We start from the raw sequence: 23,320 nt of genomic DNA, 5'->3' as shown, positions 1-23,320 counted from the left end.
CCACTGGATGACTTTTGATAGCTACATCGTGGTTGACTGAATTGATTAGTTGGTCTAATTCAACCCCTTAATGAACATTGCCCACTGGCATTTCATTTTGAATGAGGCCTTCAGTCTTGAGTTTCTTGCTCGATGCAATCCTTATAAATGAACTTAATAAGCCTGTGCTTTAACACCTTCCCCTCTTCTGGGTGGTACACTAGGTATGCCGGGCTGTTTCTGTCATACCCTACAAATACCCCTCTCACACCACGAGAGTCTAACTTCTTATGGTTGTGATTGTATGTGTAACACTGTGATCCGAATATTCCCATTCTGGAAAGGTCGGGTTTCTTTCCTGTTAGCATGACATAAGGTGTGTTCTGCGTTCTTCTGTTATAACACCTATTCCTATTGTGTGCAGAAGTTTGAAATGCATATGGCCACAAGAACTTTGGCACCTGTTTCTGTATGAGCAAACATCTCAAACAGGGTTCGCCACTGCATTTCATCATTTCCATTCTGATGTGGGGAATGGGGACGTGATAATTCATGTTTAATGGATCTATCTCGGAGAAGTGCCTGAAAATCATCGCTAATAAACTCGCCTCTATTATCTGACCGTATGACCATCCATTTAACTTCTCCATAAGGGGCAAAATCTGCTAAGAATTTCTGGTCTGCTTGCACTGAATCACTTTTCTCTTTGAGAAAATACACAAATACTGCCCCAGGATAACCCTCTGTGAATGAGTTACTATAGCTTAAACCCTCCCCCGATACTGGGTTTATAGGGCCCGCCAGGTCAGTGTGAATCCTTTCTGAGGGTCTGGTAGCCCTAGCATCATTTCTTTTTCTGTTATTTACAAACTTCCCCTCGATGCAGGTGTTGCAAGTTAACTTAGACTTATCTATCTTTCCAGACATATTTATTTCCTCTACTACCTCTTTGACATCATCAAAATTGCAGTGGCCTAATATTTCATGCCATGTGTATATGTCATGTGAAACGCTTACATTATCATAGCTGGAACGCTTACCTTATCATACCTTATCATAATGTGGTTCTACAGTGTTCAAGTAGTACAACTTATTATGTTCCTCAATTATAAATGTAGTACCATCCTTATGGGTGAGTTCATTTTGTCCAGTTTGGAACTTTACTTCTGCCCCATTTGGAGTTGCAGGCTTAACAGAGAAGATGTCTTTGGGTTACGATGGTATGTACAATGCTCCCTTCAGCACAGCGTTTACATGTCTGCCATTCACATCCCTGAGAGTTACCATTGCATTTCCTCGCTTTACGGCAATGTTCCTGGTCTTTGTTCCATTAGCTAATTCCATACAATGTTCAACTAGTTTGAATGTGCCATCGATCCTTGTGATCGTATCAGTTGTAACCATATAAGATGTAGAACCTGTGTCAACTAGCATGCCCTTGGGGTTCTTGAGAACATTGTTACCGTGATCCTTCACATTAAATGTGAAGGTATGTTCCTCCTAATTATTTTCTGTATCATTCATAACAGGAACTTTCTTTGTTGTGTCTCTTTTTTTTTGGTGCCTTTTACATACTCCATCTGAATGGGTAGAACTCTTGTAATAGTTGCACCATTTTTCTGTTAAACGCATCCGTTTGGCATTTGAAAGAGTTTTTCTAAGCAGAGACCTGGCTACATTGTAGAGGTAAGTTGCTTTTTAGGGTTAAATGGGGGTAAAAACGTTTTTTTAAAGCTCGCGTTTCAAGCGAAATCTATTTATTGCTTGCAGAGAAAATTCCAGCCATCGATTAAGATTCAAAACGATCCCCTAAAAATTTACCTTTTGTGCTACACAACAAAAGGGTTAGAAATACCGTGTTTTTATGGATTTAAGACGCCTTTGTTTATTTTCCATAATATACTTATAGCTTGAAAAGTACAAACAATCTTTAGAATATTTTAGTCGTTTTCAAAGTTTCAATATCTAACCGACATGCTCTGATATCTGAGATCGGAGGCCGTCTTGGGGCAAAAAGGCCTCGTCAAAAAAAATTGTCCGCGACGCAAACTAATACTCGCGATCCACTGTGAAGAAATATCTCCAGCGATCAAATTCGTTTGGAAGACAACGTGTTCATTAGGGGGTTACTGTAATAGGTTATTATGCAACACTCAGTAAAGTTTAAGTAAGAGTTAATTACCGAGAGCCGAGGCAATAAGCGATATACATCCCGAGGACATCTTCTAAATCATCTAAATTGAAAGAATATTTGGATCAATTTTACTCAAAACACAATGTCCGGTAGCCGATACCAAAACCTCGTGTCGTGTGACAATGGTAAGTTCAATAAATTGAAGTTTGAAGTACTACCGCGGTGATCCTAGAACCTAATCCCTCAGAACCGAATCAACAAAAAACGGTCAGGGGGTACTTCAAAAAAAATAATAAAATAATAAAAATACGTTTTTAACGAGTAAAATCAGCTAGAATCGATGAAAAGGCATTACATAGATATGGTTTCCTGAATTATTTATAGCAACTTCTGTAATTTGTGTGGATCCTGGACTAATGTCTCATTAGAATCCATCGGTCTGGTTTCTGGTTTTAGACGCTTGCAAATTTCTATGGAATACGCAAGGAAATAGCAATAATATGCATTTCTAAAACATTTCTAAACCGATTTAGGGCTTAGTTATTGCTTAGTTTCCAAACAGCAATCGTCTACTTATGTACTTTTTGGCGCCGACATAATGAATGCTGTGAACGGTGAAGACTACCCAAGTGGAAGTCACGCTTGGATCACGCGCTTGGACGTCACGCTAGCTACATCAACTACTAACTTCGCTTCAATTACTGAGAGTTAAATATAAACTGGACTCGAATTGATCGGGATAAAATCAAATCGTCCGAAAGAAGGGGATTTTTTCCATTATGAGATCTGCATAATTTTTCATATCAATATTTGGGTGACCTTCAAACCCGCTCGGTCAATTTCTTGGAGGCCTGGGTCTAAGGTCTTTTCAAGATGAGTGCGATAAAAATTTGACCAAGCGATCAGGGATTTTTTGACAAATTCTTACAGCGAGTTTCAGATTGACAGGAATCAGCATTTTTCATCATATTTTCTGGAGAACAGGGAGCGGAAAAACTTTAGCTCTCCTAAATATGGGCATCAATGTCCATATAAGGCAATGCAAACGAAGGACAATATCCGTGTATAATAATAAAGAAAGAAAAAAAAAATGTTCCTACCAGCTGCTATTTATACGAACAAAATCCAGATTCGTTCCCCCGTATTTTTTATTCAGTTGTATTATGCTTTGTGTATGTGTAGGATCGCCTTTTGAATATTTCACGCTAGTCTAACTGAAATAGAAATTTAGCCTAAATCCGCTAAATAGCGCAAAAATCTCTGTAAAAAATGTTTTTGACTTATTTCCAGCCCTACTCTGTAATTCTATGCAGAAAAAAGGGAATTTTTATTTTTTTTATTTTATTAACAATTACCCTCCCCCCCCTCCTTCCCCTTGCTAGTAGGTTCTGTTTCGGTTCTGTTTAGGTTCTAAGAAATTTTAGGGTCTAGGATCACCGCGGTCCAAATAATTGAGTGTTTTTCTTATTTCTAGGAAAAAGCAAAGGTTTCTCGTAGCCCTAACGTAAAATCACTTTAAAAACGATGTCGCTGTGTGTTATGTCACCTTCAATATTTCTCTGGCGAATTTTTTTTTGTCAAAACTTTTTTATTTGTATTATGGGATATCTTCATACATGGTTATAGCCATTTCTTAGCCAATCAGAGCGCGCGTGAAATTGAATAGCTATGTTGTTAGAGAGAAATAATACCAGCGTTATGTGCGTCTTCTTGTTTTAAAATATACTATGGCAACCTATACGACTGGAATCCCACCTTTTGTGTACAATTCTTGACGTCAGCAGCCAATAAAAATTTTCATTTTCAAAAACATGAACCAAAAAGTCCCTGTTATCAATAAGCGCAAAGGCAGTTTGAAAACCAAATATCGATAGCTATATTTGAATATAAGAGCTCTGTAATAAAGGAGTGCAAAGACAGCTTGAAAACCAAATATCGATAGCTATATTTGAATATAAAAGCTTATGTATTTTCTGGTTGGAGTCTCTTAAAATCCATTCTTATTATTCAGAACCATTTATATCAAGAGCCTGTGGAGGATCATTCGAAACATTAATTGATTAGTTAGATACGAAGATCTGACACAAATCAAAACAAGAAATATTTATATGATATCCCCATAAAAAGTCCATCGCCAATAAAAAAAAATTTCACATTGAAAATTTGCTCGTGTACAACGTTTTTACAGCTATATATAGCAGAAAAGGCGCGAACTATCTAGAGCTTGGGAATCCAATAAAGTGCAGGTGAAACTCTGTAAAACAACTCCCCCGTTGCGCCTTCTTGAGAAGGACGACTTGTTTTTTTTTATACAATCCATTAAAAAATTGTTTGCTGAAGTTCATGGTACAAGGTTTGTACGGTTTCCCGTTTAAAGGTAAGAAACTGATGCAAAAATGCAGTTTTAAGAATAGCACGATAGAAATGTTGAAAATAATAGAAAAACGTAACGCGTCAGCATAACAGCTAACAACCAATAGTAACTTCACAAAAAAATCTCTTTTGCGCGATTTGTTCTTCTAGGGAAACTAAAATTCGCTAAAAAGCAACTAACCTTTAAATTGTTGGTACCCTAGCACTAGTCCGATTTTTGTATAATTAGGGAGGCATGTAATGATAGCCTTGCTTCAAAATGGGTTCTTATTTTTCATATTAATTTTAATCAAAAGTCATTCTCACCAAAAAAAAAAATTTGCGTACGCCAACTTTTAAATAAAGTAGCTCTTCAATGGAAAACGATATAGATGAAAAGCTGTTAGCTGTTTTAAAGAGCTAAAAGCTTAAAAGCTTCAGAACCATTTACATGTCAAACGTTTTTTCTTAAAAGTTTTCTCTTCCATTTGACTAAAAAAAAAATGGATTTTATTTTGTGTCCGAGCAATAGAAAATCTCATGTAATATTATAAATGATATGCAAATATTTGCGGACTTCGAAAGAAACTTCTAAGACAGATGTTTGGTGATAACCCTTCCTCTACTACCGTAAAACGAGGGTAATACTTTCTCTTCAAATACTGGAGTTTAAACCTTTTTGATCAAGAAGATTCAAACTGTGAAGAAAAGGGGAATTTTTTGTCGAGCCCACACAGGAAAATACTTCGTTTCTCCGAGGAACTTTCTTTGTTTATGTATACAATGATTGAACTTCCGATGATTACTTAGCGATGAAGACTTACTTAATTTAACAATTTTTATTCAAAGCACAATGTCCTGTAACCGATACCTAAACCCCGTGCCGTGTGACAAAGGTAATTTCAACAAGTTGAAGTTTGAAGTTCTAAAAATGTATAGCCAAATGATAGTGTTTTTCTTATTTCTAGAAAAAGCAAAAGGATTTCTCGTAGCCCTAACGAAAAATTCATTTTTTAAAAACGATGTCGCTGTGTGTTATGTCACCTTCAATATTTCTCTGGTGAATTTTTTTTTGTCAAAACTTTTTTATTTGTATTATGGGATATCTTCATGCATGGTTATAGCCATTTCTTAGCCAATCAGAGCGCGCGTGAAATTGAATAGCTATGTTGTTAAATAGAAATAATACCAGCGTTATGTGCGCCCCTTCTTGTTTTAAAATATACTATGGCAACCTATACGACTGGAACCCCACCTTGTGTGTACAATTCTTGACGTCAGCAACCAATAAAAATTTTCATTTTCAAAAACATGAACCAAAAAGTCCCTGTAATCAATAAGCGCAAAGGCAGTTTGAAAACCAAATATCGATAGCTATATTTGAATATAAAAGCTTATGTATTTTCTGGTTGGAATCTCTTAAAATCCATTTTTATTGTTCTCAACCATTTATATCAAAAGCATGTTGAGGATCATTCGAAAAATTAATTGATTAGTTAGATACGAAGATCTGACACGAATCAAAACAAGAAATATTTATATGATATCCTCACAAAAAGTCCATCGCCAATAAAAAAATTCGTATTGAAAATTTGCTCGAGTACAACGTTTTTACAACTATATATAGCAGAAAAGGCTCGAACTATCTAGAACTTAGGAATCCAATAAAGTGCAGGTGAAACTCTGTAAAACATTTCCCCCGTTGCGCCTTCTTGAGAAGGACGACTTGTTTTTCTTTATACAATCCATTAAAAAATTGTTTGCTGAAGTTCATGGTACAAGGTTTGTACGGTTTCCCGTTTAAAGGTAAGAAACTGATGCAAAAATGCAGTTTTAAGAATAGCACGATAGAAATGTTGAAAATAATAGAAAAACGTAACGCGTCAGCATAACAGCTAACAACCAATAGTAACTTCACAAAAAAATCTCTTTTGCGCGATTTGTTCTTCTAGGGAAACTAAAATTCGCTAAAAAGCAACTAACCTTTAAATTGTTGGTACCCTAGCATTCGTCCGATTATTGTATAATTAGGGAGGCATGTAATGATAGCCTTACTTCAAAAGGGGTTCTTACTTTTCATATTGTTTTTAATCAAAAGTCATTCTCACCAAAAAAAGCCAAACTTTGCGTACGCCAACTTTAAAATAAAGGAGCTCTTCAATGGAAAATGATATAGATGAAAAGCTGTTAGCTGTTTTAAAGAGCTAAAAGCTTAAAAGCTTCAGAACCATTTACATGTCAAACGTTTTTTCTTAAAAGTTTTCTCTTCCATTTGACTAAAAAAAAAATTGGATTTTTTTTTTGTGTCCGAGTAATAGAAAATCTCATGGAATATTATAAATGATATGCAAATATTTGCGGACTTCGAAAGAAACTTCTGAGACAGATGTTTGGTGATAACCCTTCCTCTACTACCGTAAAACGAGGGTAATACTTTCTCTTCAAATACTGGAGTTTAAACCTTTTTGATCAAAAAGATTCAAACTGTGAAGAAAAGGAGAATTTTTTGTCGAGCCCACACAGGAAAATATTTCGTTTCTACGAGGAACTATCTTTGTTTATGTATACAATGATTGAACTTCCGATGATTACTTAGCGATGAAGACTTACTTAATTTAACAATTTTTATTCAAAGCACAATGTCCTGTAACCGATACCTAAACCCCGTGCCGTGTGACAAAGGTAATTTCAACAAGTTGAAGTTTGAAGTTCTAAAAATGTATAGCCAAATGATAGTGTTTTTCTTATTTCTAGAAAAAGCAAAAGGATTTCTCGTAGCCCTAACGAAAAATTCATTTTTTAAAAACGATGTCGCTGTGTGTTATGTCACCTTCAATATTTCTCTGGTGAATTTTTTTTTGTCAAAACTTTTTTATTTGTATTATGGGATATCTTCATGCATGGTTATAGCCATTTCTTAGCCAATCAGAGCGCGCGTGAAATTGAATAGCTATGTTGTTAAATAGGAATAATACCAGCGTTATGTGCGCCCCTTCTTGTTTTAAAATATACTATGGCAACCTATACGACTGGAACCCCACCTTGTGTGTACAATTCTTGACGTCAGCAACCAATAAAAATTTTCATTTTCAAATTTTCAACCAAAAAGTCCCTGTTATCAATAAGCGCAAAGGCAGCTTGAAAACCAAATATCGATAGCTATATTTAAATATAGGAGCTCTGTAATAAAGGAGCGCAAAGACAGCTTGAAAACCAAATATCGATAGCTATATTTGAATATAAAAGCACGGCATAATCAATAAGCGCAAAGGCAGTTTGAAAACCAAATATCGATAGCTATATTTGAATATAAAAGCACGGCATAATCAATAAGCGCAAAGGCAGTTTGAAAACCAAATATCGATAGCTATATTTGAATATAAAAGCTTATGTATCTTCGGGTCAGAGTCTCTTAAAATCCATTTTTATTGTTCTGGACCATTTTTATCAAGAGCCTGTGGAGGATCATTCGAAAAAATAATTGATTAGTTAGATACGAAGATCTGACACTAAACAAGAAATATTTATATGATATCCCCACAAAACGTCCATCGCCAATAAAAAAAAATTTCACATTGAAAATTTGCTCGTGTACAACGTTTTTACAGCTATATATAGCAGAAAAGGCGCGAACTATCTAGAGCTTGGGAATCCAATAAAGTGCAGGTGAAACTCTGTAAAACAGCTCCCCCGTTGCGCCTTCTTGAGAAGGACGACTTGATTTTCTTTATACAATCCATTAAAAAATTGTTTGCTGAAGTTCATGGCACAAGGTTTGTTCGGTTTCCTGTTTAAAGGTAAGGAACTGATGCAAAATGCAGTTTTAAAAATAGCAGCATAAAAATGTTGAAAATAATAGAAAAACGTAACGCGTCAGCATACCAGCTAACAACCAATAGAAACTTCACAAAAAATCTCTTTTGCGCGATTTGTTCTTCTAGGGAAACAAAAATTCGCTGAAAAGCAACTACCTTTTAAAATTGGTACCCTAGCATTAGTCCGATTATTTTATAATTAGGGAGGCATGTAATGATAGCCTTACTTTAAAAGGGGTTCTTATTTTTCATATTGTTTTTAATCAAAAGTCATTCTCACCAAAACAGCCAAAATTTGCGTACGCCAATTTTAAAATAAAGTAGCTCTTCAATGGAAAACGATATAGATGAAAAGAGAACCCCTTTTGAAGGTTGGCTTGTGCGCAGTAAAAGGTACCAAAATTTTCGCTGAAGATAACAATATGATTTGTCCCCTAACTAAAAACATGAAAAACTCCTCGTAGAAAAAAAAAGCCATGGGTAGATACTCAAATATATTAAGAATCTCAATGTATGCGCAATTTTTTTGCTATAGCCAAAAATCTGGCGTGCGCATTTCATTTCTAGGTAGTTTGGATGTTTAGCTATTTTTAAAGAGCTAAAAGCTTCAGAACCATTTACATGTCAAATGTTTTTTCTTAAAAGTTTTCTTATCCATTTAACTGAAAAAAAAAATAATTGGATTTTATTTTGTGTCCGAGTAATAGAAAATCTTATGTAATATTATAAATGATATGCAAATATTTGCGGACTTCGAAAGAAACTTCTGAGACAGATGTTTGGTGATAACCCTTCCTCTACTACCGTAAAACGAGGGTAATACTTTCTCTTCAAATACTGGAGTTTAAACCTTTTTGATCAAGAAGATTCAAACTGTGAAGAAAAGGAGAATTTGTTGTCGAGCCCACACAGGAAAATATTTCGTTTCTCCGAGGAACTTTCTTTGTTTATGTATACAATGATTGAACTTCCGATGATTTCTTCGCGACGAAGACTTGCTTTAACTTTTCGATACTTTTTCGATGTTTCTACGATTACTTTCAAGGCTTCTGCTTATATTGTTTCAACTGTTTCAATTTATTTCTTTTCAATTTCACATTAGTGGTTACTCAACCCACTAATAGCTAATCGAGGTGGGTTGAGTTTTAAAATATATTTGAATAATTGTTCTATTATATTTTTTATTTATTATGGTGAAAAACACACACAGAAAAGACTAGGCTAAAACAAGAAAAAACAATAAAAACTTAAAAGGACAAAAGGAGATGTTTGGTCATAATTCAACAAAAGAAAAGCATAGTTTTGGTATAGGAAATTTGAGTAATGTTCTGTTTTGCAAAATGAGAAGGTTATTTATTTTGGTTGATGATGTTTCTTACTGCTTTGCCTATTTGTAAGACACCAACGTAGTCATCACATCTTGTTAAAGCATCCAATAACATGAGGTGTAATTTATTTTTGAAAGGGCTTTTTTAGGTTTGTCTCTAAGCTGGTATATGTACTGTTGCAATTTGTAAAAAAAGTCGAGATTTGTAATACCTCTCGCAATTTGTTACAAAGTTGTCGCAATTTTTAATAAAAAAGCTGTCGCAATTTTTAACACACCTCCGTCGCGATTTGTTATAATGAGGTGTTATTAAAAACACCTATACCGAATGTGTATGATTAAGTTTCGCTCATGCGAGAAGTCTAAATGGCTTTTTATTTGTATGTGTTACGCTGCATTCAAAAATGCACCCGAAATGGTCTCTGTAGTAAATAAACAATATCGCGAGCTTTCACGTTGAAAATGTACCTTATTTACACATTTTTCTTCGACTATTCTAGAAATAGCAATCTAGATCTGACTTTTAACAATATTATGGCGGAGCCCCATAGTCACATAGGAAAGTAGTGTATAACTGTTATACGTTAAAGTTCCGCCGTGGTCATGATGGGATACCTGTGGATTTTCCCGTTGTCTGATGTGCCCCTCGAATTTTTTTCTGGCGCGAGGACGTGCGTAAAACTAACGGGAAAAATATATCTGAAAAGAACTCACTCGGTTGCTTCAAACTATAAGGAAAGTGTATATAGAACAGAACAATAATTATTGAGACGACCTGACAAAGACTTCCCAGAAGTAAGAAACTACACAGAAGCAAGAACAACTAGACCCATGACAAGACTAAGACGCTAAGATTTTCAAGTGTTGGATGAATCGAAAAGCCAAAAACAGGCAAGGCGAAATAAAGCAGAGAAAGGGCGAAAGACGGTAAGTTCATTCTATTTTAAATGAATTTATCCGATACTTAGATGTGTATTTTGAAATTTTGAATGGATCAGTAGATTGGCTAAATAATTACTGAATTTTAATAAAAGTCCTAGATTTTTGTAGACAACTGGTACCCCAAACACTGTTGTGTTTGGAAGCCATTTGCCGTGTTTGGAAGCCATTTCACAGACGAGACGGCCGTTAGACCGCTATCCAATGAGAGAGCGCCAGAAAGAACCGAGCTCCGAAAAAGTAGACAAGAGATACAAACGCACACACGCACTAAATCAACAACAACGCAAAGCTGAAAAAAATCTAACTTTATTTAAACCGTAGAGGTGAGCTCCCTGTGTACTACGGTACCTGTTGAAACACAAAGAAAATCAAAATATTAAAGTCCAAATAATAGTTTTAGTTGTCATGCTCGGCTTTGGGGTACTTATTAAAGAGATGTTCACATATAGTTTTGGTTCTAAATGTTTTTTTTTCTCTTTTCCAGAAAACACTTCACGTAAAAAGCTGATGGCGATAGCACCATAGATTATGTCAGCATAGATAGAGCTATTACAAGAACAGGCCACCCTAACTATTAAATTTTTCAAACATAGTTTCATTTCAGATAATTCATTTAATTTTCAAAATTATCAAATGTAATTGTAACAATTTCGCTACATGAAAACTGCAGCGGTGAATATTTTTAATCAATAAAACTATTTCAATAAGCAAGTTCCACCTGCTTTGTACTGCTTGTACATTTTTAAGATCAATGAAATTATTTCTCCTTTTATGTATAAAAACAGATAATCATTAACCTAAAGATACCATTCTGTTGTTTATATAAGTCTTCATAACAATAATAAACTTTATCTATTGTTAACCAGTAAACGAATTAAAATCAAATTATATTTTATTCCTTTTACCACGGGCTACAAGATGTCTAATGTCTCGTTTAAGTGTTGAATAAAGCACGTATTCCAAGGAAAAAACAATGCTGCTTGGGGTCGAGTTATAACTATTTAGGTAACGCGTAGTGAAAGAGCTCGCTGGAGGAGCGAAAATGTGACCAGTTTAGGAGTACGTGCTTTAGTCAACACTAACAAGTCATTAGACATCATTATGGAGTCAAATTATCATATAATATGCAGCCTGTGCTTTTACCATAGAACTTGCCTATAAATCACTATCTCAGAAGCTCGAGCTACCTATAACCACAGGCAGCCTTAGACTGTAGTGGTTTATAAAGGAAATTTATAGGTCAGCAGAAAATAATTTATCGTAAAATATACCTTGTAATATTTTGTTTGAGTCTTCCTCGATTGCGGATAGAATGTCAGTAAGAGCGAATGTGAAGCCCGCTACGAATTGTGTGTCTTGCAGTATATATATATATAAAAAAATAGGAGGGGCTGGAAACTCGATCGGCAAAACTTCGAACACAACACTGCTTAGACGCAGCATAAAACTCGCCCCAAATCAACGAGCCGCCCATCCAGCACCAAAACACTTTGGAAACATACCTTAGTTTTTAATTGAACCGAGTCTCATGTCATTTCAGGGTGAATCTCCAACAAATGCGTGCTCTGCTCTTGGTGATCTGTCTCCTATCTACGGAGCACGTGACCTGTCAATATTGTCCCCAAGGAACGTGCTACGCTGGGAGTTTGTCTAAGGACCACGTGACCGAGGGCCGTTATCTGTGGGGGGCCTCGTACCGGAATCTGAGCTCAGTGGCGGGTCCTCAGACGTGTCACTCGGCGTGTGTCGGCGACTGTCGGTGTCGAGCGTTCCAGATCTCGGGAAAGCGATGCGAGTTGCTTGCGGAAGACAAGGACTCCCTGCCGAGTACAAGATTTCTACACGAAGCAAGCTATCACTACTATGATCTTAAACAGAGGATCGTTAAGGTAAAGTCGTAGCCAGCATTTCCAGAAGGGTGGAGGCGCGAGGACAGATATATGAAAAGACTGCAGGACCTGGATCTTGAAGAAAGCACGCTTTTTCGGCGTTAGACGGGGTGGGGGCTGGGGAGGGTTTTGCGCAATCCTTGCGCCTCCCTAGCCACGCCCTGATCATGGGACTATCTATTAGTAACAGAAATGTACAGTAGAACCCAAATTTTAACTATAAGGTAAATGAAAATCGGCGTGAGTTACCGGGCAGTGACTTGGCACAGACCCGTACGGCGAAGGCGAAGGTCCTCTTTCGCTATAGACGTGCTATTTGTAGACAAAACTATATTAAAGCAAGATTACTCTGGTATGTAGCCAAATCTGACAATAAACGTCCCGTGAAGATACTGCAAAGGCATAAAAATCCCTTTTTGTTTTTTCGGGGGTGGTCAGATTTTTATCAAAGAGCTAACACCCCCTCCCCCCACCCCCCGGAAAAATTAGAATCAGAATCAGAATGATTTATTGTCCTTCAGTGTACCAACTCTGGCGCATTTGAATACATGAACAATAAATGATGAAGTAATGAAAATGCAGGCAGAAAACAGGTGTTTCATGACTGAACAGTCGCTTTGCGCCTTTCAAAACAAGTGAAGATGTATTTGGCTATTTGAGCAGCATTAGACTTGGACGGATTGATAAGCGCCATAAAATGGGGCTTATCTAGTTCTTGCAATAATTCTTTCTTTTCTTTTCCGTACAGTTTGCAATCGATTAAAAAGTGCTTTTCATTTTCTACCTTCCCGGGGCAAAAAGGGCAAAATCTATCTTCTGCTCGGAAAAAGGGCCGTTTGTATCGCCCTTTCTCTATCTCCAGTTGATGATCACTTATTCGTAATTTAGTTAAAGCAACACGGTGTTTTATGATTTTACCTTCCAGCAGATAATCCTCTAGCTTATAGTTTGATTTAAAAAGACGGAATTTTCTTAATTTATTCTTTGAATTGTTTCTTCTGTTGCTGTCATCATGAATCGTGCATGGAAAGTTTGCGTTTCAATATCTTTGAGGCGCATTTCAAAGGCAGAAATAATATTTTGGGTTGCTTGCGCATCTATATTTTCTTGTGAATTCCAAAGCCATCCAAACCCGTTTGCGAATGAGGTTTCTTTGACGAGGCTAGGCCAAGATACAGATCTCAAGAGACCCTCTTTGTAAGCGTTTTTGGTCATTCTACCATCACTTTGGTGAATAAGTCTAAACCAATACTTCGTTGTGTTTTTTATGATTTCAGTTCGTAGGGGGAATCTTCCCAATTCTGCCTTACAGGCACTGTTGGCTGCCCAATTGCCAACTCCCAGTAGTATTCACAGAATTTTATTTGGACCTGTTCAATAGGATCACGCATCTCGTTACATTTCCCCTCTAGGGCCCAAAGCTCACTTCCATATAGTAAAGCTGGTTTCACAAATGAATCAAACATGCGGATAGTAAGTGAAATATCTGAGCAGAAATTTTCGCCGAGGTTTCTTTTCAGGGGAAAAAGTGCTTTCAAAGCATAATTTTTTAATTCCTGTTTCGCTGTATTCTACCTTCCGTTTGCGCTTAATGTGAGCCCGAGGTATTTGTATACGGTTACTTTTTTTATTGATTGTCCTTTCACGGTCAGCCTGTACCGTGAAAGTTTTTTCCCGTTACTATTAAAAATGATCACTTTTGTTTTCTCGGTACTTATTTCTAAATCGTTTTCTCTACAGAAACTATCCAAAATATCAAGCCTTCTTTGTAGGTCTTTTTCTGACGTAGAAAATAAAACAAGATCATCTGTATATAGGAGACAATTTAGATATCATTGATACGTGTGGCGTCTATTGTTACCTCGTTTTGGGAAAGGGCGAAATCATGGAGAAAGATATTAAAGAGGGTCGGTGACAAAATACACCCCTGTTTCACGCCGACTGCACATTCGAAGGGTTCTGATATCCCATTATTGTTTTTGACGCGCGCCGTATCTTTGGAATACATGTCTTGTAGCACGGCGAGGAACCCGTTACTTCGATATCACTAAGCTTCCTAAAAAGTTTGGATCTATTAACCTTGTCGAAGGCTTTTTGAGGTCCACAAAGCACGAGAATAGAAAATTCTCTCGTTTTTTGGGTTTGCTTCGGACGTATTTATCGAGGAGTGATTTAATAATGAAAAGATTATCGCTAGTCCTTGACGGAAGCCAGCTTGTTCTGGCTGAAAGATGTTGTTTGACTCGGCAAAAGTCCTCAGTCTGTGATTTAAGGTAAAAGTGAGAACCTTTCCTAAACACGAACGAAGGGTTATCCCACGGTAATTTTCTGGGACATTTTTTTTCGCCCCTTTTATGAATGGGTACCAAATAACCCCTCCCAAACTGTAGGGAATTCCCCACTTTCCAGAATTTTGTTAAAAAGTTTAACTAATATAGGCAGCAGCGCACTGCTTATCGCCTTGATTACTTCATTTAGTATATTGTCGGGTTCGGGGTTAAAAAGTTTCTACTGCCAATGACATAATCTACAAGGCTAGAACCATTATATTGGAAGCACGTTTTCCGCCCTAGCCGATCACCCATCATTCTTCCATTCAAAATACTTAGGTTATTTGAGATGCATGATTCTATTAGGTCCTTACCTCTACGGTCAGCAGTCTCATCTTGGGATTTTCTACTCGGGATCGAAACAAGGCCGCAATCGTCGCCAAATTTATCTCCCCCTTCAAAGAGCGATTGGTCCTGCAATTGGCCACACCTTGCATTTAAGTCACCCTGAATCAGAATGTAGCCACGCTGCGAAAACTTCAATAATTCCACTTCAAGGTCGTCAAGATAATCGCTTTGTGTTTGCCTATCTGAGTTTTCTGGGCTAAAATAGACGGTTGCAATGTAAACATCTTTGCTAGTATGAAAAAAAAGACTTGTCTAGTTTACACCAAATGGCGTTATCAGTTGAAATGTATGAAATGCCTTGTTTAAGTTCTTTACGGAAATATACTGCAATACCTTATATAGTAATTATTTTATAGTAATTATAATTAGGAAACTCAAAGTTTGAAAATTGGTCAGTGGCATGTGTTTCCACAACGCCAAAAAAGTCATGTGCAGAAGAAATATTTTGTACTTCGTGCAGTTGTAGTTTATTTGACCTAATTGACGGGAACGAAACCCGTGAATATTTCAGAAACCTACTCTAAGATTGCCTGGCATATGCTTATTGTGTTGAAAAGTTAGTAGGCGGTGCCGGTACAATATATTGATTTAACAGGGCCATTAACTGACTGTCTCGATGAAGCTCTGCTGACTCCCTCAGCCCTAACGCAAATTTTACGTTTGCGGCAAATATACGAGTACCGGTTCTGCTCAGGTGCAGGTTATCTCTATAAAATACCGTGTGATCAACTTCCCCAGTGTTAAACAGAACTACATTTGTATTGTCGACGAAACTAACGTCTCGATATTCTCCAATGGCGTACTTATTGTGGAGTCTTCTATTGAGCAAATTTATCATGCTATTTTTGCTGTAATCGGAGTGCAGGATCACTCCCGATATTTTTACTTTACAGCCGTGCCATTTTTACTTCACTTCTTGAATGATTAGATCGATGTTTTCCTCTATTTGGGTAATTGATGTATACCCACGGATGTCGTTTGTTCCAGTATGTATAAAGACCGATTCGTAGACCACATTATCATCCAGAGACTTCAGATATTGGAGGGTCTCTTTGGTGCCGCTTCTAACAATGAGCGATTGACTTAGACGGTTTTCATTTATTCCCTTGATCATGGAGTCGCCGATGATTAAAGCCTTTGGCACCGGGTTGTTTTCCCGTACAGTTGTGAGTTCCTGTCCACGGTCCTCCTCTGTTGAACTTACTGATAGTCTCCGTGGCTGCTGAGAAATCTCAGGCGAAACCTGCTCTTCAACGACCCGTTCCGGCGAAGATGTTGGTTCACTAGTAGATCGGTCCGGTGCTGGTGACGGGGCTGGTTCTTCGGCCTCGTTAATTACTGAGGTTTCAAGAAATTCTAGGGACGTCTTTATGGTTCCGACTTGTTTTTTTAGAGCGCTAATTTCCGAATGAAGTTTTGATATAGTTTTCTTAAGATCCTTGACCTCCTCTTCATGCGCCTTGGCTAAGGCACTAATTCTTCCTTCCAACATTTGATTACACCGCAGTAATACTTTTGTTTTCATAATATAACGTGCTTCAAGCTCCTCGAGTTGACTACGGAAGTTTCCAGTTTGCTGAATCTCTTTAATAAGTTTTTCATCTAGGTCCTGGTTACAGACTTCTTGGCTGGCTTTAAACTCAAAAAGGTCATTGATTTTGTCTTCTAGACTTTGTATATACAGTCGAACCTCTTTTAAGCGGCCCTCTATTGAGCGGTCACCCTCTATTCAAAGGTCATTTACCAAAGTCCCGAATTTCCCCCCTTATGTTTACTGTAAACTTGACCTCTATTTAGCGGTCACCTCTATTAAGCGGATGCGGTCACCAAAGGAGGGTCCCAATTGGTTGATTTCATTGTTTTTCATCTCTATTAAACGGTCATCAACAATATTTGTCAGCATGACAACAGATAGTGCACGTCATATTTCGTCATATTTTAACTGTCTAATCTAATTACTATGGCTAATCGCCTTGTGAGACTTGTGTGGTCTTGTGCGGATCAGTCGCATCAAATTCCTCGATTACCAATTTCCGCTTTAGCCAGCTAGAAGAAAAACTGTCACCTTCAAATATGTATTCACAAGGAATCTCGAGTCCATAGCCACCACCTCTGTTCACCCACTTCCCTTTGACTACGACTTTCTCACAGTTCGTAGGTCTCTTGAGATATTAGATAACCCACGTTGACATCAGTTTGGGAATATGCCTGATAACTTCGTAATCGTCAACTAGAGTATTCGGGTGACCGTCTCCATCCATCACTGTTTTGTCGGCTTTTTCTCTTACGATTGCAACAGCATTCGGATCCTTTATGTTAGTTGGTTCCCGCATAAGTTTGTAAACATCTTCTAGTGCTGGTTCCCACTCAGTCATGTACTCATGATATTCCCGAATGAATGCAACTGGGCCAGATTTGTGAGTTTTTGGGTACGGCAACGCACTGGGAGTTTTTGATTCGACTTCCAAAATCGCGCAAACGCTTTAATGACGGATATCGACGGAAACGACGCGTGTAACATCACCTTAAAACACTCATTTACTTTCCATAACGCCAGCGAAAGTAGCTCATGCCCATAGAATTGGGCAAAGCCGCAAGAGCCGTATGGCAAAAACAAACTGACTAGGCGGTTTCAAACATTTCTGGATCAAATTGAAATGCACCAGGCCCCGTCTTAGGGCTAACATGATTGTTACTGTTGTTTATTATAATAAAAAGTTCTTACGTATAATTACAGCCCAATTTACGCTAATTCAGGGGGGAAAATAACGAAACCTCTATTAAGCGGTCAACCTCTATTAAGCGGTCACTAATCTAAGTCCCGAGGGTGACCGCTTAATAGATGTTCGACTGTACTTGGTGTTCTTCCGTTCTTGTCGGTCCTCCCTCTCGGTCCACTTTTACGGATTTCGCACCCCATCCCCCCAAGAAAAATTCTGGGTACAGGCCTTTTGCAGATGGTAGTTTCTCAGAACATCAATAACTGTATCCATATATGTGAATGGACTATGGACTTACCCAACAATGATGAAAAGTCTAAATAATCGATCGAAATTACGATTTTTGAGAAGTAAAACGCGAACTAAGTTCGAGAAAAGGGACAATTCCAGTAATCCGAGTTTGAGTTAAAGGGAGTTTCATTGTAAACGGTTATGGGTAACCATAGAAGTAAAACGTTTGATGTCCTTATCTAAAATTATTTACCTCTGATTTATAGAACTCGCACTTCAGCCCCTGTAGAAATGGTTGTTGTATGAGTGAGCTTTGTAGAAACGGAGGGACATGCACGGAGCATTGTGAAGATCCCAAGAAGAAGTTCTCGTGCACTTGCCCGTCCACGTGCACCGGGAAAAGATGTGAGAAATGTGGAATCTACAAGTCATGCCGCGACCACCTCATCGCCTACCGCCAGCTCGGCCAGGAGATATCTGATGGTGTTTACAAAATACAGACTGGTTACCTGGTACGTAAGGATTGTTGAAACTTTTAGGTTCCTTGCTAATTATCTTCCGGGGAACTTGGGGCACGTGCCTCCCACATATTTTCTTAATGGCCCCAAGTGCCCCCCCCCAATGTTTTCTTAATGTTTCGTTTCACTTCCCATCAGCAGGGCCGTAGCAGGGGGGGTGGGGCACTTGGGGCCCTCCCCCCCGATATTTGTAACTAATTATAACAGGACCAGTAGGGGCGTGGCTGTGCCCCCCAATGTTTTCTTAATGTTTCTGTGTCGTGCCCCCCCTTCCCCCCTCCCATAATTCGAGGACCTGCTACGGCTATGATTAGAGTTTGGCACCTTCTACAATTCTCTATCCCTTTGTTCTGTTTTGTTGTTGTTGTTTTTGTTGCTGTTGTTGTTTCATGTCATGCTATTCAATTAACTTTTACAGATATTTCCTGTCTACTGTGTATTTGAAGCTACCAGAGTCTGGACTCTGCTGGAATCATTCGCTTTTGAATACAAGCTTGATTTTGCCAAGAAAACCTTTCTAGAAGCAGACAACACTATGTTCAATGAAGACACCCCGAACTGGATTAGGTACAGGCTATCCCACTCACGCATGAGTCATGTGCGTATTGACGCCACGATGTTCAAAGCCACGTGTGCCTACGACCAAAAGACCACCATTTCTGGATGGCCACGTGACCAACTGATCGCGCGATTGTCTGAATATGACGTTATGACCCCAGGTGTTTACGGTCAATGTGTGAATGTGGAATCAGTTATTATAAGAAATCAGTCTTGTTCCGGTTGTACGGTCGGTATTTATCAAGCTCAAAACTCGGTTCATATATGTCTAGACACGACACATCATTCATGTTCATTTAATCCCACGGGAGCGGTAGAAAGTGAAGACAGTTTCGGATTTTATGGTTTTACTAACCCTGAATCGACGTGCTGCTCTAGTCAAGAAGCCACAACACAATGGTGGCTTGGTCATGAACTCACCAATGCGAAAGTGTCACCAGCTGACCTTGGATAGAAAGTCATAAATATTGCACAAGACTTGACTAAGTTATCTACTCAGCGTCACCAGTTGATATGAAGTCAACAATGAAGAAGGACTTAACTGAATAGGTGCGTAGCCAGGGGGCCAGCCCTCCCCCCCCCAGCCCAAATTCCAGCATTTCCAGCAGCCAAAAATATAGTAAATGTATGAAATAATGATTAAAATACAGAAGAAAATGTCTGATATGGGCCATTCTGTTAAAAATTCTGGCTACGCCCCTTCTGGACTATTTACCAAGTGTCACAAGTGGTGGCTTGGATATGAAGTTATCACTAATGCATAAGGAATTGACTGAATTATCTACACAGTGTAACCATTGTTTGCTCAGATATAAAGTAAGCAAAATATATAAGGACTTGACAGAACTATCTACGAAGTGTCACCATTAGTTGTTTGGTTATGAAGTCATTACTAAAGCAAAAGGATTTGACTAAATTATCTACTTAATGTCACCATTGGTGGCTTTGTTATAAAAAAGAACACAGCACATTCTATGATTATCGACAACGTCACCAGTTTACTTTAGTCAATTACGTAATAATCTCTGATAATCTCCGATTATGGAAAAAGCGCTGTGTCTATTGGAAGATTCTTTAAGGATGTGACTGATAGTTTAGAGCGTATTGCCTGTTAAGATTCTTTTGTCTCTTGTGGATACGTCAGGCATCCGGAAGTAAATTGGTACGATTCCTGATATCGATCAATGGCTGTCGTTTCTCTAAATAGTCTAAAAGAGCCTGGGGCGAGCGCGACATTCTAAAACGTTATGGACTAGGCTCCATTTCCAAGATAGCTGCCAGCAAAATCGTAGTAAATACGAATTTCTGCAAGTTTACATTGAAAATCTCAAGTTAGAATAACCATTGTTTTTAAAACAAGATTGACTGATATATTATATATATGTTAACCACATTGTAAGTACAAAGTTTGTATATAATTCAAGTAGTTCAAGAGCCTCGTCTAAGAAGAAAACTATGAATAAGCGCCTCCACCTCCCCCCCGAATAAGCGCCTCGCCTAAGCGTTTTGCACCGACGACTAGAGGGACTAGGTTGGAGGGTAATGATCTGCCCCGGGGGATCTGCCACAGCATTTTATTATTGAAAGCTTGTATTGTTATGGCTCTGGGTGGATTTACTCCTTGCCCGTTGTATAAAAAAGAGTATTGTATTGTATATTGCACTGTAAACCAAACGGTTTCTCAATAACTCAATAAAGCAACAATTAAAACCAGGACTTTACCACTAAGGCTTTACCTTACCTAGTTTTTTTTTAAACTGTGGCGGTTGTGACTGTCGGCAATATTTTACAAGGACCGTCCGTAACGCAACAATTTCAACTAAGGCTTTACAACTAAGGCTTTACCTTGTAAAGATATTCCAAAGAATTTAGGATGTTTCGGTTTCTTTGGGTTACGAAAGTCAGTGGATAATATCAATTTGACAATTCAACAAAGCGTAAGCACAATTCAAATGGTAAAGTTCCTTCAATTTGTCTCAATTTAAACGCTCGAATTAGTCCCTCGCAACTTCATAGCTGCAACCATTGTCAAAACTGTCTTTCCCAGTCCCTTACGCGTTCGACTTTGGCGGCGTTTTTTCATGTTGATGAATTCCTGGTATGTGAGCCCACCAGACCCATCATCGTCTATGGTGTCGAACAGCGCAGCGAGCTGCTGCTCGCCCATAGGTAACTTCAGCTTTCTCATTCCAGCGACAAAGTCTTCCTTCTTCATTACCACGCTTCCGGAGTAGTTATTCGAAAGCATCTTAAACAAGTCATGTAGACGTAATTCTTGAGCATTAAGGTGCGAGAAGAAAACATCGATTATTTCCGGTCGGTTACCGGAAGTTACAGCACCGCCTTTTATACTAACGTCAGAGATGCAGTAAAATGCTGGATTTAGCTCAAAGATGTCGTCTAGAGATTTCTCACATTCGACATTAAGCACGACTTGGTCGAGATGGAGCTCCGCGAGAGTCATTGGGCTCCGCATCGCGCAGCGGAGGAGCTCATGCGCGCCTTCGGGCAACATTGGATTGTTACCAATCTTGAGAACCTCAAGCACCTTATTCCGTTTAAGGCTCCCCGCGATTAGCTTTACGCCAGCTAGTCCGATACAAGCTCCGCTGACATTTAATTCACGTAACGTTAGATTCTGCAGCAAAGCTTGAGACAAGTTCTCCGCTCCGCGATCCCCAAATCCATTCCTCGATAAATCCAATATTTCCAGACAGGTATTTGTAACCAGTCCTTCCGCTATTTTGTCGGTGTCTCTTATGTTATTCCAGCTGATGTCCAGGTAATGCAATCTCTTATTGTCACGCAAAACTAAGCCAATCAAAGTGGCGCCTTCGAGGCCAAGGTCGTTGTATGATAAATTGAGAGTTTTTATCGAAGTGTGGTAACGCAATGCTTCGAGTAACGCAACAGCGTTCTTCCCCTGTATTCCGCACGTTGACAGATTCAAATCATAAAGAAAGATATTGTCACTTAACATCCGCCCGAGGCAAGCTATGCTGCTCTTATTAACAGGATTTCCAGACAGATCGAGACTCTTGATACAAGCATTGGTAGTCAACATCGTACTAAGACACCTTAAGCCTTCGATACCAATTCCGTTGTCATGGAGACAAAGTGAACTCACTTCTCCTTGCTTGAGGACCGTTGCTAGGGCCAAAGCACCCTTATCTCCGACTCCGTAATGCTTCAGGTCTATGACTCCCGTTGGGTACTGACGGATAAATTTGGAAACGGGGAACGTGTTGTATTGTTTGCATGCGTCCTTGTACATCGCTACAATAAACTTTGCGTCCATCCTTTTTTCAGGTAATGTTTTCCCTTTTATGACAGTTTCTTGCGAGATGTCTTCACAGATATCATTGTCTTCTTCTTTCGGTAAAGATGGCAGCAGTTGTAGGTCTGCCTTTCTGACTACGCTTTCCATTCCGTGTATTAGATAAATTGTACAATGAACTTATGTTGTCTGTAAAAACCTTTTCGCTCTGACAGGGAGCTTAAACGCCTACAGATCAAGAGACAATTACGATCCAATGCAAAATTTATAAGTATGGAAAGTTGAACTGTTATTAATGAGATTTGTATCCCAAAATCATCGACTTTGATAATGCCTTGATATCTGTTTCATATACTTAAAACAGCTTTAACGAGCAAAGTACTAAAATGCATTTATGAGGTGGTGTCTTAACGAATGTTAAACATCACGAGATTTAGGAGTTTCCGAAAACCACAATTTAAAAGGGATGAACAAACCAGCAAATTAATTGGTAACAAAAGATGCCATAAATAAGAAGAACCGGAGCGAGTGGAGGGGGTAACGCCGAAGAAAAAAAAATGCAAGTTTAATTTCTTTAATATAAAAAATTCATTATGGGAAAATGGAGTCTTCACCGCAACGACTACCGCAAGGGTTCAATTAAAGACGTGTTTTAAACAGTTAAGTGGGAAATAAGCGCTTTTCAATGACGAGCACACTTTGAACGGAGAAAAAATATATAAGTTATAAACAGAAAAACATTAAGAAAATCCTAGGTTACACTTTAACTACCAAGGAAATCTTTTATATATATCGAGAGCTGTGTAAGCAAATTAGCGTTAACGCATGCTCTTATAATAATGTCGTTCCTCGTGGCCGCCCACGTCTAGATTTTGTGCTGCTTTTGAATCTTTTGTTCTT

At 38.3% G+C, this 23,320-nt stretch overlaps 3 protein-coding genes across 3 annotated transcripts; 1 reads left to right on the top strand and 2 right to left on the bottom strand.

Annotated features, from left to right (window-relative positions):
* The first annotated feature begins 5,716 nt into the window (after positions 1–5,716).
* On the top strand, positions 5,717–20,856 carry LOC116614147. Its single transcript, XM_032374803.2, has 4 exons — positions 5,717–6,271; positions 12,090–12,438; positions 18,334–18,579; positions 19,004–20,856. Exons 2-4 carry the CDS (start codon positions 12,106–12,108, stop codon positions 19,595–19,597), a joined length of 1,173 nt encoding a protein of 390 aa, XP_032230694.1. The 5' UTR covers positions 5,717–6,271; positions 12,090–12,105; the 3' UTR covers positions 19,598–20,856.
* LOC125572180 lies at positions 14,904–17,570 on the bottom strand. The gene has a single exon (XM_048732257.1). The coding sequence runs from the start codon at positions 16,639–16,641 to the stop codon at positions 16,021–16,023; it is 621 nt and encodes a 206-aa protein (XP_048588214.1). The 5' UTR covers positions 16,642–17,570; the 3' UTR covers positions 14,904–16,020.
* On the bottom strand, positions 20,852–23,268 carry LOC5506444 (leucine-rich repeat-containing protein 74B). Its single transcript, XM_001627101.3, has one exon. It carries the CDS (start codon positions 22,568–22,570, stop codon positions 21,125–21,127), a length of 1,446 nt encoding a protein of 481 aa, XP_001627151.2. The 5' UTR covers positions 22,571–23,268; the 3' UTR covers positions 20,852–21,124.
* Positions 23,269–23,320: the final 52 nt, after the last annotated feature.

The sequence above is a fragment of the Nematostella vectensis genome, chromosome 9, assembly GCF_932526225.1.
Source record: "Nematostella vectensis chromosome 9, jaNemVect1.1, whole genome shotgun sequence".
NCBI classification, from domain to species: domain Eukaryota; kingdom Metazoa; phylum Cnidaria; class Anthozoa; order Actiniaria; family Edwardsiidae; genus Nematostella; species Nematostella vectensis.
This window is presented reverse-complemented; position numbering and strand designations above follow the sequence as displayed.

Bases quoted from the DNA above. Each gene is read 5' to 3' on its own strand.
- LOC5506444 (XM_001627101.3), bottom strand. From the start codon at position 22,570: ATGGAAAGCGTAGTCAGAAAGGCAGACCTACAACTGCTGCCATCTTTA.
- LOC116614147 (XM_032374803.2), top strand. From the start codon at position 12,106: ATGCGTGCTCTGCTCTTGGTGATCTGTCTCCTATCTACGGAGCACGTG. The intron at 12,439-18,333 runs GTAAAGTCGTAG...TCTGATTTATAG, and splicing joins TTAAACAGAGGATCGTTAAG to AACTCGCACTTCAGCCCCTG. The intron at 18,580-19,003 runs GTACGTAAGGAT...TAACTTTTACAG, and splicing joins AAATACAGACTGGTTACCTG to ATATTTCCTGTCTACTGTGT.
- LOC125572180 (XM_048732257.1), bottom strand. From the start codon at position 16,641: ATGAAAACAAAAGTATTACTGCGGTGTAATCAAATGTTGGAAGGAAGA.